This window comes from Pituophis catenifer, unplaced genomic scaffold (assembly GCF_029215685.1).
Source record: "Pituophis catenifer annectens isolate HBS135680 unplaced genomic scaffold, rPitCat1.0.hap2 SCAF_15, whole genome shotgun sequence".
NCBI classification, from domain to species: Eukaryota; Metazoa; Chordata; class Lepidosauria; order Squamata; family Colubridae; genus Pituophis; species Pituophis catenifer.
Window position 1 is genome coordinate 5929329 of NW_027256895.1, and position 15632 is coordinate 5944960.

Genomic DNA, 15632 nt, shown 5'->3' on the forward strand with positions numbered 1-15632 from the left:
CTTGATATTATTAACTAATTATAGATAAAAACCAATAGAGTGTTTAATTAAATAATGGAAAATGTTTAATAAGGCTAATAAGAATAATAGTGATAGCTACTGTATGTATAAGAGTTATTATTTGTACTTAAACTGCCATTGTGGATATGGACATTTTATATATAACAAAGAAACGTTGTATAATAAAAAATAATATTTTTTTTAAAAAAGAAAAAAAAAACATTTCTGAGGTAAATTGAGGCATTCCAACCATAAGGACCAACTGAACATCTTATTTTAGCTCGCTTATGGCTCCTTTGCTCCAAAGAAGCATGGAGCAAAGATGACGGCTTCCTTTTACCGGATGGCTCCAGATGAAAACCTTCAGATTGCGGGGATTATACATTTGCTGAAGCATTTTGGATGGACGTGGGTTGGTCTTTTAATCCTGGATGATGACAGTGGAGACAATTTCCTTGAAGCTCTGGAACCGCTTTTTTCGGAGAACAGGATCTGCTCTGCTTTTGTGGAGAGAATGCCCAAACAAGCATTTTTTTCTATGTTTCATAATACAATCGTGGATCGGATAAATATTTATTGGCTGGACATCAAAATCAATACATTCCTCTTCTATGGGGAAAGCATCACGGCAATGCTTCTCTTCATGTTCCTTAAATATACGTTTTCTTTGAAATTATTGGGGAAAATGTGGATTCTGACAGCTCAAATGGATTTAACATTGACGAGTCTTCACCGACCGTCAGATTTGCAAATGTTCGATGGCGCAATTTCCTTTGCTATTCATTCCAAGGAACTGCCGGGTTTTGAAGAATTCCTTGGGGCCATCAAACCATTCCAGACCCAACGAGATAGTTTGTTGAAGGACTTCTGGGAACAAGGCTTCGATTGCTCCTTTTCAGCGGAAAGTGATGAAGCATGCACTGGGAAGGAAGAGCTAAATAACCTTCCTCGGCATTTATTTGAAATGACTGGCCACAGTTACAGTATCTACAACGCAGTCCATGCTGTAGCACATGCTGTTTATGGTATGAATGTACATACATCTAAATATAAAAGAGTAGTTGAAAGTATAAGGAACAAACTTCAAGATCAAGGGACCTGGAAGGTAATCATTTGTGAATCAAAGACCTTCATTGTCAGCATGAGAATAGAATAGAATAGAATGGAATGGAATGGAATAGAATAGAATAGAATAGAATAGAATAGAATAGAATAGAATAGAATAGAATAGAATAGAATAGGAATAGGAATAATAGAAATAGAAATAATAGAAATAGAAATAGAAATAGAATAGAATACTTTATTGGCCAGGTATGATTGGACACAAGATTAATTTGTCTCTGGTGCCTAAGCTCTCAGTGTACACACAAACAACCAAGTAATATAATCATAAAATATCAATAGATGTCAGATATTGCCTGCATATGATGCACCAGAGTCTAGAAGGGGTTAAGTCTTTACAGACATCACATGTGACTATATCAGCCAATGAACTCTCTTATTGGACTCTTACCTAGAAACCACTTGGATATCTTCTCCCCCCCCCTTTTTTTCTCTCTCTCTCATCTATCTCTCAGCGAGACAACACATGAACTTCTCTCTCCTCTCAACATTTGAGTCATACAGTTAGGGTAAAAATGTAACAGGACACCCTGTTCATTATCGTATACATGTATATATTTGTAAATAATAAAAACAACCTTTTGAACCTGAAGCTATATTGACCAAATAGAACCAAATGAGCACGACCATCAATATATATCTGATAATAGAAGTAGTAGGAAAGGTTAGAAGGATAATAATAATACAGCCCTACTACATGGAGAAATACCCTTAGACATAAGACAGTGGGAATTAGTTGTTCAGCAGAGTGATGGCACAAGGCCAAAACTATCCTTGTGTCTAATTGTTTGGCATGCAATGCCCAATAGAGGCATCTGGAAAGGATGCTTTGAAACCGGTTATGTCCCAGTTGTGAGAGGTCTGGAGATATTTTCTCAGCCCTGCTTCTGACTTGCACAATGTACAGATCCTCTATGGAAGGCCAGGCTGGTTGCAATTGTTTTTTTTCTGCAGTCCTAACTATCCATTGAAGCCTGTACCTGCCCGGTGTGGTTGCTGTACCAAACCAGACAGTTATAGAAGTACAAATAATTACTGCATGTACTTCTTCCTTTTTTCTCAAATTACTGAGGAGGCTTTGGAGAAAAGGATCCAGATTGTTAGGGGCAATGTGCTGACTCTGTAAAACCGCTTTAGAGAAGGCTGTAAAGCACTATGAAGCGGTATATAAGTCTAAGTGCTATTGCAAAAGCCACTTATTCAGTTCTAGAAATAGGTTGAAACTGAACACGATAGAATTCTCTTCATTTAAGTAAGACAATGATATGACCCACTATGACAAAACAATTCACATTGTCCTGAACGATGGGTCAGTGTTGCAGATGTGTCTTCTCAGCCCTTCCCAGCAGTAATGGCTGAAGGTGTTCAGTTTGGGTGGATATGACACAGGTATGACATTCAGTACAGGGTTGAAATCTACTTGCCTTCCTAACCGGTTCGGAAGGGCACGCTTGGACCCACTGCGCATGTGCAAACCTTTCTGTGCATGCGCAGGGGGTAAAAAGCAGATTCAGACAGTGAGGAGGTTGGGGAAGAAGATGAGCCAGTCCTGGAGTCTGGGGAAGGCTCTGATGAGGGCTCTGCATCGAAGGCAGAGAGGGGACCAGGGCCATATGCCAGTTATCAGCTGCCTTCAGAGTCAGACATTAGTGAGGCAAATGAACAGCTGGAGCCTGTTCCCAGTGTGTGCATGCACAGAGTTGCCAGACGAACAGATAAAGAATAAGGGTCGACTTGGGAGTAATGCCACAGGTGGACGATGAATGGCCCCTCCCAGAGGCAATAAAAGAGGAGCGAAAGGGGAGTGGAGTTTGCAGGAGACAATTTGTTCATTACTGCATTGTTGCCAAGTATTGCGGCGTCTGAAAGATATTGGCCTGGCCACTCTCCAAGCCTGATAAATGTTGGATATTTATCCTACGGTTGGGTAGTTAATATATAAGAAAAACTATGTTTGTGACTTTAAATGTTATAAGAAGAATGATTGGCTGTGCTATTATCAGGCAGCCATAAAGTAGACAGGAAGCCCGGGAGCTCCTGCTATTTTGATGATTGATCTTCTGAAGAGGGACTGTGTGTGACTGAAGAGAACTGGTCTGTGAGTATCTGTGTGTTTAACCAGCAACATATCTCTTTGCTGTCCGGTCTGTTGCCTACTATGCAGAGGAAAGTTTTACCCTCAACAATAAAGGTCGGTAATTGTGAACTATCTTGAAAGACTGAAAGGCTTTTGAAAGAAAGACTTTGCTGGAGAGGAATTCACTGTAAATTAAATAAAAGGGGTTTTTGTCGCTGTTGTGGCCCCGCCCTCTGAGCCTGTCCCATCGGAGGAAGAAAGCTCCGAGCATGAGGAAGAGGAGTCAGCCAGGCCTCCCTCTCCAGGCCCCTCCCCTCTGGCATTGTCTCAAGTGCCGGCCGAGGGAGAGGAGACAGCTGATTCGAATCAGAGTGATGAAGAAACCTCATTCCTGGACGCACGCCTCCGAAGGCGTGATAAACGTTTGCAGCAGCTTAGGAGGCATGCTAGGGATTAGAACTGAGTCACTGGACCACACCCCAGAGACTATATAATAGAGGGTAGTGGTCAAGGATCCTTGTGACGAACAAAGCAAACCTTGGATAGTCACTAAAGCCTCGTCCGGAACTGCTGAGAGAAAGATTTAAAGTGTCGGACATTTGGACTCTTGAGTATTTATCTTTCTGTTTTACTTTGAAAATAAAGTCACTTGGCAGACGGTGTGCCTATCGCTGCCAAGTGGGAGATAAGACCTGGGTGCGTTCCAAAGTGTTTCCTTAACCCTCAACTGGCTGTGTTGGTGTGTGTGTGGGTACGGGGACAGATCAGTCGCTTCATGGTTTGGGTCAGAACATTTCTATAGATATAATTTTCAGAAATATAAATTTCTTGATGTTATCTATTGGTTTATTTCCTCTTCTTTGTTTCCCGTCCTTTTAATTTAGCTTCACTGGTTTCTCCAAGGCCTTTCATTCAATAATTCACTTGGAGAATCTGTGTCCATCAACCACCATGGAGAAGTGCTTTCTGGATTTGATATTGCAAATGTGGTCATGTTTCCAAACAATTCATATCGCAAAGTGAAAATTGGAAAGATGGATCCCAAAACAATTAAAGGAGAACAATTTGAGATTCATGAACATTTAATTGTGTGGCACAAAGATTTTGAGCAGGTTGTGGATTTCGAAGTATTTTATAACTTTGGAGGAAAAATTTGGAGATCAAAGATCAGCTGTGTGAAAGAATCTGTTTCATATTTTTATATCAGTTACCCTGGAGTGGGCGGGGCTTATTTTGGTAGTTAGAGTTTTATTGGGCGCATGTGTAAAAATCAAGCTAGGACTTAACTTTTGGGGTAGGTCGTATTTTCAGGAAAACACAATATTTTATCTTTTGGATGAAAAATTTGGAGATCAAAGATCAGCTGTGTTAAAGAATGTTTCATATTTTTATATCACTTAAAATTAAGTATTCTGTACTCAATATATGGGAGTTGCCTCCTAATCTGGGAGAATTATAATTGGCAAATAATTTACAGGGTGGCTTGGGAAGATTCTTACTTAGTTCTATGAACAATAGTGTGAAAAACAAGTAACTGACTGCTAAAGTTATGGTTGGACATCCCAAATTCCATCAAGTAGATAAGTAGGATTCAAAAATTCTAAACTTTAGAAATTTAAAATTTCATGGAGTAGGAACTCAGAGGCACAATTAAGGCTGTGATTTTTATTTGTGTTCTACTTGTATAAAGCTAAATATTGAATCTCACAGTAGGTATTTTTAAAATCCAGACTGGTGAAGGGAGGGAAAAGCTGAGATGAAACCAACTGCATTATCTAGGAAGCGTCAGAAAAATTTCCAGGTGCTGCATTGTATTTCATGGTGCTTTGATTTGTGCTACTTTATGTGTGCAGGTAGATTAGAAGATACTAGTATCTTGAATTCCAACCTGGTTTATCAACAGGTCTTGCCCCGTTCAGTGTGCAATGATCCCTGTCCTGCTGGCTATCAGAAGAAAAAGAAAGAAGGCGAGAAATTTTGCTGCTATGATTGTGATCCATGTTCTGATGGGAAGATGTCAAATATGTCAGGTAAATAGTTCTTTATTCTCTTCTCTTCTCTTCTCTTCTCTTCTCTTCTCTTCTCTTCTCTTCTCTTCTCTTCTCTTCTCTTCTCTTCTCTTCTCTTCTCTTCTCTCCTCTCCTCTCCTCTCCTCTCCTCTCCTCTCCTCTCCTCTCCTCTCCTCTCTTCTTTTTTCTTCTCTCTTTTCTCTTCTCTCTTCTCTCTTCTCTCTTCTCTCTTCTCTTCTCTTCTCTTCTCTTCTCTTCTCTTCTCTACTCTACTTTACTCTACTCTTCTACTCTACTCTACTCTACTCTACTCTACTCTACTCTACTCTACTCTATGATATATTATATTTTTCACTGCAAAATTCACCAGATGGTAAATTACTTTTATTTACTTCACAGGGCTTTACAGCCCTCTCTAAGCGGTTTACAGAGTCAGCATATCTGGGACTTTATTTTACCCACCTTGGAAGGATGGAAGGCTGAGTCAACCTTGAGCCTAACAGTCAACTGAAGTAGCCTGCAGTAAAGCACTCTAACCACTGCGCGACCTCGGCTCCTACCATGGAGCTGATTTGCTTGCTTCATTTATTCCAATATAAATTCTCATACTAGATGATTTCAGCTGGCTGGAAACATAACATCCAATAATACCACAGTGAAAAGATTTCAGCTAATTCCTAAAATGAACAAAAAGAACATTAGATAGAGGCCCTGGATTAAATTGTGCCCATGCAAATCTCTCTTCTCCAGGTTTCCAGCATTTAGTCTGGTTTATAGATGATCTGAGGGAAATTGAAACTGGAAAAGAGAGATCTAGAATCTTGCTGGCACCCAACAAAGGATGAACTTGATCTAACAAGGGTTAGAGTTGCAATTAAGATCTACCTTATGATGCTTAGGGCTGTGCAGTGCCAGTACTTATCCACACTTACTGCATCGGCAGATTGCTCCCCCACAATCTTAGCCCTGTTTCATATCTCACAGGCCCAACGAGTGAGGAGGGAATGAATAAAATATTGCAAGAGTGTGCAGAGGCAATTTTGTCGCATTTGTCAGATGCAATCACTGAAATTTATCGGCATTCCTGATTGGACATTGGCCTTGATGGAGGTCCAGAGAAGTTTCCTGGGGAGAATTCTTGCAGGATTAATTAGGAATGGTTTGAACCTGTTGGAGCTGAGGATGTGGAGAGAGTTCTTGGGATTGTGAGCTTAATCATCTGTTTTCTAGCTCCATGACCAACTTGGGTTGTAAAAGTGGCCCAAAGACAGAGACAGATGGACGACAGGCAGGCAGGCAGGCAGGCATGGAAGCACGCAAACAGATAGACAGATAGATAAATATAGAGAGGGGGGAAGGGGACAGAGGTGGCATTCAGCTGGTTCGGAGCGGCATAAAGACGTCCTATTTAGCCATGTTTTCAAGGCTGGGTGCGTGCGCGGAAGGCCAGGTGCATGTGTGGAAGGCACGCGGGGTGAACCGGTGGTAAGCATTTCTGAAACCCTGTTGTGGCCCCGCCCTCTGAGCCTATCTCATCGGAGGAAGAAAGCTCCGAACATGAGGAAGAGGAGTCAGCCAGGCCTCCCTCTCCAGGCCCCTCCCCTCTGGCACTGTCTCAGGTGCCGGCCGAGGGAGAGGAGATTAGCCAGGAGCCAGGTGTCTCAGATGAGAGCGAAGGAGAGCCGTCATTCCTGGATGCACGCCAACGAAGGCGTGATAAACGGTTGCAGCAGTTAAGGAGGCGTGCTAGGGATTAGAACTGAGTCACTGGACCATACCCCAGAGACTATATAAGAGAGGGTGGTGGCTGGTAAAACTCCGTGATGAACAAAAACGAACTTTGGCTAGTCACTTGAACAACGTCTGAAGCTGCCGAAAGGAATATTGTTTTGCTGGACTATTTTCAATGCGTATGTAATGTTATGTTATCTGTTGCAGTAAAAGCTCTTGGCAGACGGTGATTATATTGCTGCCAAGCTTGAGATAACGACCTGTGTGCGTGCCAAGTACTTCCTTAACCCTCGGCTGGCTGTGTTTGTGTGTGTGTGGGGACGGGGACAGATCAAACCCACTACTGTTAGGGGAGGTGTGTGTGTGTGTGTGTGTGTGTGTGTGTGTGTGTGTGTGTGAGAGAGAGAGAGAGAGAGAGAGAGAGAGAGAGATTGACCATGTGATTGAAGTCCAATACCATGTTTTGCATGCATGTAATACAGTGGTGGTGTCAGCTTTGGAAGCCATATTAGGCCAGAAGCTTCAATGCTGCCACCTTCTCATGTGTAGGAAAGTAGGAGGGGGGGGTTAAGGAGAGGGGTTGTTAGTAGACATAATAACATTCTTCCTGACGGTCAAGGTCAGGGCGATCCAGCATCTGGAGAAGGAATGGTCAGGGGGCTGGGTCGAGATGGAATGGACGTTGATTGGAGCATGTGATCGACTGGGGAGAAAGGGGATGGTTTTGGGGGTTTTGACTTACTGAGGGAAAACCCGGGCTTTTCAGATTCGGATTTTCCCAGATGTGCCAGTTTGCCTATTCTAGTAAAGAGAACTTTGGAAAATGCTTGCTTCCGCATCTTTATTTGGAATTGGGGTGTCAGGTTTCGATGCTATCTCAAAATAAATGAATTTCCAAACTGCCGATCTTTGAGGAAATTTTCTCTTTATTGAGCATAGTGATCTGTCCCTGGCTCTTTCGCGGTCAGTACTAACCTCTGTCCCCCAAGCCCTCCCTTTCCGATCCCCAATTCTCTGCGTCTCATTGGCTATCTTCCAAGCCACTCTCCTCATCCCATCTCCGTCAGATCACAGGAATATCCCCCCCTCCCATCTCTGAGGAAACAGGATCTTCAAAGGAATTAAGTAGGCAAAAGTTCAAGCTTCTCCTCTCCTTTCAATATGTCAGCACTGGAACGCTGACATGGGATTTTTCTGGAATGCTGACAGGTGGGTTGCTACCGGTTCAGTCCGGATCTTGCGAACCGGTAGTAACGGTGGCAGGAGGCTCTGCCCACCCACCCAGAAGTCATCATGGATGGTCTGCACATGCGCAGAAGCTTCTGCACACGCGCGCTCCCACTAGCAAAGGTAAGTGGAACCCACCCCTGATGTAATAAATATGACACCATTTGAAAATGTGCAGGATTTCAGTAGCAGTGTTTTAATAAATGACAAGGCTTCAATCAAACATTTGTGCCTACCATTTGGGCATTTTGGAATACCTCTCATATGCATCCATGCATAAGACTTGGAGAAGGAAAGACTGAAGAAAGTTTATGATGCTAACAAAGTATGAGTACCACTAATACAGAATATTCCTACCTCAACAGCTTACTTTTATTCTCATCTAATGATCAAATCCAGCCCTTTTTAAAGTTAACTACTTTAACGGGGGGAAGGATTCAAATCTGAGAATTCTGAAACCAAAATTCTGAGGTTTAAAGGGTAGACTTTGTGTGGTTAAGTCTGAAAAGTATTGATCGAATCTAATATTTCACTTGGTGCTGCATCAATCATGATGATTAGATTGAATGTTTCATAGCCTCTCTCTTACTTGCAGACATGATTGCCTGTTCTGAATGTCCAGAAGATCAATATCCAAGTAAGGACAAAGTTCGATGCATCCCCAAAATCGTAACTTTTCTAACTTTTGAAGAACCTTTGGGGATCAGTTTAGTTGTGGTTGCTGTTTTATTTTCAGTCATCACCATGCTCATACTTGGAATATTTATTAAGTATAAAGACACCCCTATGGTTAAAGCTAACAACAAGGACCTAACCTACACCCTCCTTATCTCCCTTCTGCTTTGCTTCCTCTGCTCTTTCCTCTTTGTTGGGAAACCTCTTAGACTGATTTGCTTCCTTCGACAATCCATGTTTGGCCTTATCTTCTCTTTGGCCATTTCTTCTGTGTTGGCCAAAACCATCATGGTCATTGCAGCTTTCATGGCCACCAAACCAGGGTCCAGCATGAGAAAATGGTTGGGGAAAAGACTGTCCTTCTTAATAGTTTTTTCAGGCTCCTTCATTCAAGCAGGCATTTGTCTGGCGTGGATGATCACTTCTCCCCCCTTTCCAGAACTTAACATGAAATCAATGACTGAAGAGATCATAGCAGAATGTAACGAAGGGTCTGTTGTGATGTTTTATCTGGTGTTGGGTTACATGGGGTTTTTGTCTCTGATCAGCTTCATGGTGGCTTTCCTAGCTAGGAACCTGCCTGATACATTCAATGAAGCCAAGTTCATCACTTTTAGCATGCTGATGTTTTGCAGTGTTTGGTTGTCCTTTGTTCCCACCTACTTGAGCACCAAAGGAAAGTATATGGTAGCTGTGGAGATCTTCTCTATCTTAGCTTCTAGTGCTGGGTTATTGGGATGTATCTTCTTCCCCAAATGCTACATTATTTTGCTGAGACCTGACCTCAACAGCAAAGAGCAACTTGTAAAGAAAAAGCATTTCTGACTATTAAATGGTGGCTACCTATATTTCTAGTGTGAAACAGAAATGGTGATCTTTTTCTAAGAATAAAGCAAGTCTTATTAGTTGCATCCATTTTACCAGTATTTTTTATGTATAACATTATAACAGTGTTTGTCACACTCTTATAGCAATAGAAATAGTCAACGCATTTAGACTTATATACCACTTCATAGTGCTTTACAGCCCTCTCTAAGCAGTTTACAGAGTCAACATATTGCTCACACCATCTGGATCCTCATTTTACCAACCTCGGAAGGATCGAAGGCTGAGTCAACCTTAAGCTGGTCAGGATCGAGCTGCTGGCCATCAGCAGAGTTAGCTTGTAACACTGCACTCTAATCACTTCGCCACCATGGCTCCTCCTTTTGAACGAAAATGGAAAATAAAATCTTTCACTGTATAATGAGTGATTCTGCTTTTAATCAAGTGTTTTCTTATTTAGTTCTGATTATTTCCATAGCCAATTGGATCTTCTTCAAAAAAGATGCATTTGGTAACTGAAAAAAGATGTGTACTATCTGGGTAATATATTTTAGCTTTTATCATCCTGAAGCAGAGAAGAGAAAAAAGGAAGTAAGGGAAGTGGGGGAAATGTTAGAAAAAAAAATTTCTTAGCAGCAGTTACAAATAAATTCCTAAAGTAAATTTACAATACACATTTCTCTGTCTATGGTTATAACATCCAGATAATTCTCAGTACATGGCCATTCATTCAGCAACTGTTTGGAGTAATGATGGTGTTGAATGAAGGGACTGATGACCCATGCTCAAAGTTATGGTCATTGCACAACCCGGGATCATGTGATCAGAATTCAGGAGCTTCCATTCAATGACCACAGAGTCATGTTAACCCACTGAACCCCCCACCAACATAACCCCTTTTGACTGTCCCTTGTGACTTTTGTCTCTTGTTGCTCCTCCTTTGGCAACTTTGGTTGAGGAAAAATGAAAAAGACCCCCTTGCAAAGAGTTCTTATGGGGCTAGGACAAAGAAAGACAATAGTGCTACCATGTTTTCCCAAAAATGGTATGCAAGTTTTGGTGTATTCGGGTCTTTTCCCGTGTAAAATTGAGAGTATCTTGGTGACCTCGTCGAAACGTCGCCAAGATACTCTCAATCTTACACGGGAAAAGACCCGAATACACCAAAACTTGCATATATTATAAATATATAATTTATATTTTGCTGATAAATAAATAAAGGGAGACTAGTAGAGATCTATTTCAAGCTATTTAGCTGTCATCAGTTAGCCATACCCTTACTTGGATTCGAAGTTGGGCTGCCTGCATGTTAGGCAGTTATATTAACCTCTGAGCCACAAGTTCTTCTCCCTTCATTAACTTGAGCTAGGGGAGAGATTAGAAAGGCCTGACATTCCCGCTATCGGCCGCTTTTTTCCTCCTCTTCTTGCATGCACATCAAAGCAACGTCCCCCACTTCCCCATGCGAGAGGCTGCCCAACTCTGGGTGTTCAGACTGGCTGTCCAGATGCTCATTTAAATGTCCCACACAGCCAAATGGCCATGGAAAAGTAATCTTCCATGAAACACCCGGGATAAAGGGGCGGGACAAGAATGCTGGTAGACCAATGGTGGGAGAGGAATGCCAGTAGAGATCCAGCTGAGTAAAAATGCCCATGTTAGGTCAGCCATGGTGGAATGCCCGAGAAGAAGAAGTGGGTGTGTTAAGGCAGTCATGTTCAATTGTCCCATTTTGTCCCTGAGGACCCTGGTCAAGCATTGCTTATATGCCATATCCTGAATAGAAGGAAGTTGACTTCCAATCATCTTTTCTGCTGTCCTCAGCACTCTCTGCACAACCTTCCTATCCAAAACAATAATACTTTCAGGGTTCCAAGTAATACACCCAATGGAATCAAAACTCCAAGGCAGGCATATTCCTCAAAGTATAGATTTATTAGGCATGTCATATTGGTACATCTGGGGAAACCCGACTATAAACCCCCCTCGGGTTTCCCCTAGTTAAAAGTATAGTTTTCTTCCCTCTGCCTATGCAGTCCATCACATGGTCCAATCAGGTCACAGTCCAAGGGCCACCTCCTCGCACTGTCAGCACTCCAAGCTGCATTCACTCCAGTGCTGACATAAGAAGGAGAAGGTGGGGGCATCTGGCAAGAGGATGCTTGACTTTTCACCTACTTATTTTCCCTGGAGATACTATCCCCTAGGAGATGGGTTGGGAGGGGGAAAATTCCTTTGAGCTGAAGTAGTAGATAACAGCAGAGTGACTTGGAAGATGGCCAATGAGAAGCAGAGCAGTGGGGAAAGGAAAGGGAGGGTTTGGACCAGGAAGTCAGTATTGGCTGCAACTGAGTCGGAGTTTTCAATTGTTGTGCCTAATAAATGAAAGATTTTGATCAAGGACTATTTGTTTGAAATGCAGTTTATTTGAGACGATACCGAATCTTGACACACACCTGGTGGGAACGTCCTTGGTTCTCAGAGGAAAGAATTTTATTTTGGTTACAATCCCCTTGCTATCTCTACCTCCTCCCTCCCGTTCCCACAACTCGACTCATCTCCGCTGAGGCAACCCTGAAGGTGCTAGGAGAAAATGGCTCCAGGCCTGACAAATACAGTTGAACTTCAAGGAAATTTCAAAGATCCCCAGAAAAATCGGGTGGATAGATGATCTGTGTTTTCCTAAGGCAGGGGTGTCAAACTCAATTTCATTGAGGGACGCATCAGGGCTATGGTTGACCTTGAAGGGTCTGGGCAGGCGTGGCTGACTGGGTGGGTGTGGTCAGCTTGACACCACTCCCCAAATGTTTCCTTTTTGCATTGGGTAGACTGGGCTGAAGCCACACAGGTAGACTGAGCTGAAGTGATACAGATAGACTGGGCCAAAGTGACTCACCAAGGCGACACAGAACAGCCCCTTACATTTTCCGTGACAGCTCCATGGGCTGAATCTGAGCACATTGCAGGCTGGCTGTGGTCCATGGGCCTTGAATTTGACATCCCTGACCTAAGGTATAGTGAAGCTATAGAATTATGTATGACTTCTTAACTATGACTAAGGCCAAGGAAATCCAGGTTGAACTCCACCTTATGACTTAGTGGGGGACTTAATAGAGTTCAAAGATAGAGCACCAGGAAAGCTCCTTCAAGACTTTGGAGGACAGGTAGGATAGGTCTTCAAGAAAAAATAAGTGTCAAGGAAAGGGTAAATCAAGACAAACAATGTGTATATCACATATACTAATTTTGCACTTTGTATCAATATTTTTTACAGAAGAGTAAGGAATCCTACAGCCGCATTTTCAGTGACTCTTTTCAGGTTAATTCTGTTCAATGATGGCCTACAGAGAAATATTTAGAGAAGCTACCGATCATAAGCATTTATTTTGTGAAGGATCCCATGGGGAATGGTTAAGTTTACAGAAATAATTATATAACATTGTTTTAGGTGGCATCTATTTAAAGAGCTGATAAAGATGGTCGTCTCAAAAGGTGTAATATAGCTCTCCAAACCCAGGAGGTTCCATTGCAGAGGTGACTGTCTGTCTATTGGCAATTAACCTAAATGACTATCATTGTAGCTTTATGACACAGCTGCCACAGCTTTCCAGGAAATAATTCGTAAGTCAGTCTTGAAGAGTTTATAAAAACTTTTGCTTCTGTAACCAAGAGAAAACAGGCAGGCGAGTTCTTATCCCTTTGAAGTCTGCTCATGGTTTTCATTGACTGGAGCGTGCTTCTCCATCTTACTTTGCTAATCTTTTTGATGTGAACCCATTGAATGAGAGAACTGATACAGTTGCATGTGTTAGCTGAACATGTCCTTAGATGTTGTAGTTGGTGGAAAATAGTCTCACCAAATGTAACCCTGGGATCGTAGCTAGACACAAGGAAGCCTCTTCTAGAGACCATGCTGAGGGTAGCGATCATACTGTGGTTGCTGATTGACATGAAGCACCAGACAGATGCCGCATCTTGCTCTGGAAGTGATCTCTCTCCTATCCTTCATGAGTGGTATAAACCAGGAAAGTTCCTCATCGGCGGGATTACAGCTCAGATTGCCTACGTACTAAAGCAACATTCTTTTGATGAGCATCCTTCGCAGAATTCATTTATACCACCCCTGTAAGAAATTCTCTTTTTTCTTTTTTCCTTCCTCTCCACATGTCGTTTGAAACTGCAAAACAAAACGAAAGAAAACAAAAAGATTCAAGGATGTTCTGGTAAATTAAGCAGAGAATATTGCAAGTTTTCACACCCATTTTTAAGAGCTTTGTTTGTATTTTTCCCCAAGTTTTTTATTTTTTTTTTACAAATATATCAAACAGTGTGGTCCCTGGGTGTCATACATTCTAATAAAGTTACTCATAATTATTACATTCAATCAACTTATGTTTTTCTAATAATAATACGCATTTATCTTAGGTTGCAATCTCTCATTATTCAATTATTCCATGTTTTCTATTACTTTTATTTTATTATATAAAAATGTATACACTAATATTCCCCCTTCTCTTATTTCTATTACTTATTCTAGCTTTTAATCATGTCACCCTTTATTTAAAAACGTTTTCTTTCTATCCTATCTAATTTCTAATCATGTCACCTACCTTCAAAAAAAGAAAGAAAAAGAAAAGAGATAGAGGAGAGGAAAAGCAAATCAGAACAACGACAAAAAGGAGAAGTCATCTATCCATCGTCTCTTGCCTGCTTCAATACTTTAATTGCTATGCTTTAAAAGAAAGAGAGAGAAAAGGAAAAGCAAATCAGAACAACCAAAAAGAAGAATCATCTATCCATCGTCTCTTGCCCATTTCAATACTTTAATTGCTATGCTTTTTTTTTTTTACTTGCCTCCCAAATTCCTCCCTTTATCTCTGTCTGCATCTGCTTCTTTACTGTTCAATCTAGGTATTTCTCCCACCTCTACCCTCTCCCACTGCCTAGTTTCCAAAATTTCTACCCAGGCCCCTGTCTCCCTTTCAGACATATCTTCCAACTCTCTTAATGTATTTTCCCCCGGTTGAATTCATCAATCACTGTCATTTTCATTGTTATCTCCTCTTTGTCTCTAAGAGCTCTATTTGTAATCAGACGTTGTTTCGACGGTGTATCAGCTTCAAAGAATCTTTTGGAATCAGCTTCAAATAATCTTACTGGAATCTCAATTTTATTATGTTTTTGTGGATCAGGTTGACTGATCACTGTGAGAGCCTATCAAATAGGGGTCCCCTATCTGTATACCTTTAATGCTGTACCTATCCCAACTCCCTGTGCCCCGAGCCTGCCTACATGTATTACCTGAAGGTATATTTAACCTGCATTTTTATCTTGTCTTATATGTCATATTGGAGGAATCACTGTTATGAGGTTGTTCTGGGGGTCGCGGATCCATTACCCAGATCCACGATGATAGAAATATGAACAAAAATCAATGTAGCCTGTGTAATGAGCCTGTGCCCCCAAAGTATGTGGAAATAGTGCTGTGTATGTGGAAATTATGCCTTGCAAGCAGGACAGCTGCTTAGCTGGCACATTGTGGTGGGCTAAGATCGTGGGAAATGAGGAACTAAGGTTGGTCACCTATATAAAAATTGTAATGTTGTGACAGTTAGGTTGAAGGAGGTAGCAACTGCCCCTGTTGTTACGGCAGAATGGCAAAATCCAGAAAGTCATGTGGGACTATGGTCTTCCGGTATAAAAGGACTAAGATGAGATGTGGAAGTGGCCAATTGGCCTCAAGCTCTCCCTTTTGAACTGCTTGTCCAATTGACCCTCATTGCAATGTGATTTCTGTGTAAGTGTTTGCTATTTTACCTTAAAATTCAATAAACCTCTGAAACTCAAAGTGAGACTTTTGTAGTGTGCTGTCTTTTCAATTATTATTAATTGCAATTATGCTCATGGTCAGATTTTCTCCCCTGACATCATTAAAACCTATATAGTAACAGAATAGCTGGTAAGGT

The 15632-nt window shown here is 41.6% G+C and overlaps 1 protein-coding gene across 1 annotated transcript; it reads left to right on the forward strand.

Moving 5' to 3' along the window:
- The first annotated feature begins 322 nt into the window (after window positions 1-322).
- On the forward strand, window positions 323-9666 carry LOC139324664 (vomeronasal type-2 receptor 26-like). The gene is made up of 4 exons (XM_070954396.1): window positions 323-1105; window positions 4084-4311; window positions 5103-5229; window positions 8762-9666. The coding sequence occupies exons 1-4, from the start codon at window positions 323-325 to the stop codon at window positions 9664-9666; spliced, it is 2043 nt and encodes a 680-aa protein (XP_070810497.1).
- Window positions 9667-15632: the final 5966 nt, after the last annotated feature.

Excerpts from the sequence above, each read along its gene's own strand:
- LOC139324664 (XM_070954396.1), top strand. The coding sequence starts at position 323 with ATGACGGCTTCCTTTTACCGGATGGCTCCAGATGAAAACCTTCAGATT. Across the intron at positions 4,312-5,102 it reads GGCACAAAGATTTTGAGCAG|GTCTTGCCCCGTTCAGTGTG; the intron begins GTTGTGGATTTC and ends GTTTATCAACAG. Across the intron at positions 5,230-8,761 it reads GAAGATGTCAAATATGTCAG|ACATGATTGCCTGTTCTGAA; the intron begins GTAAATAGTTCT and ends TCTTACTTGCAG.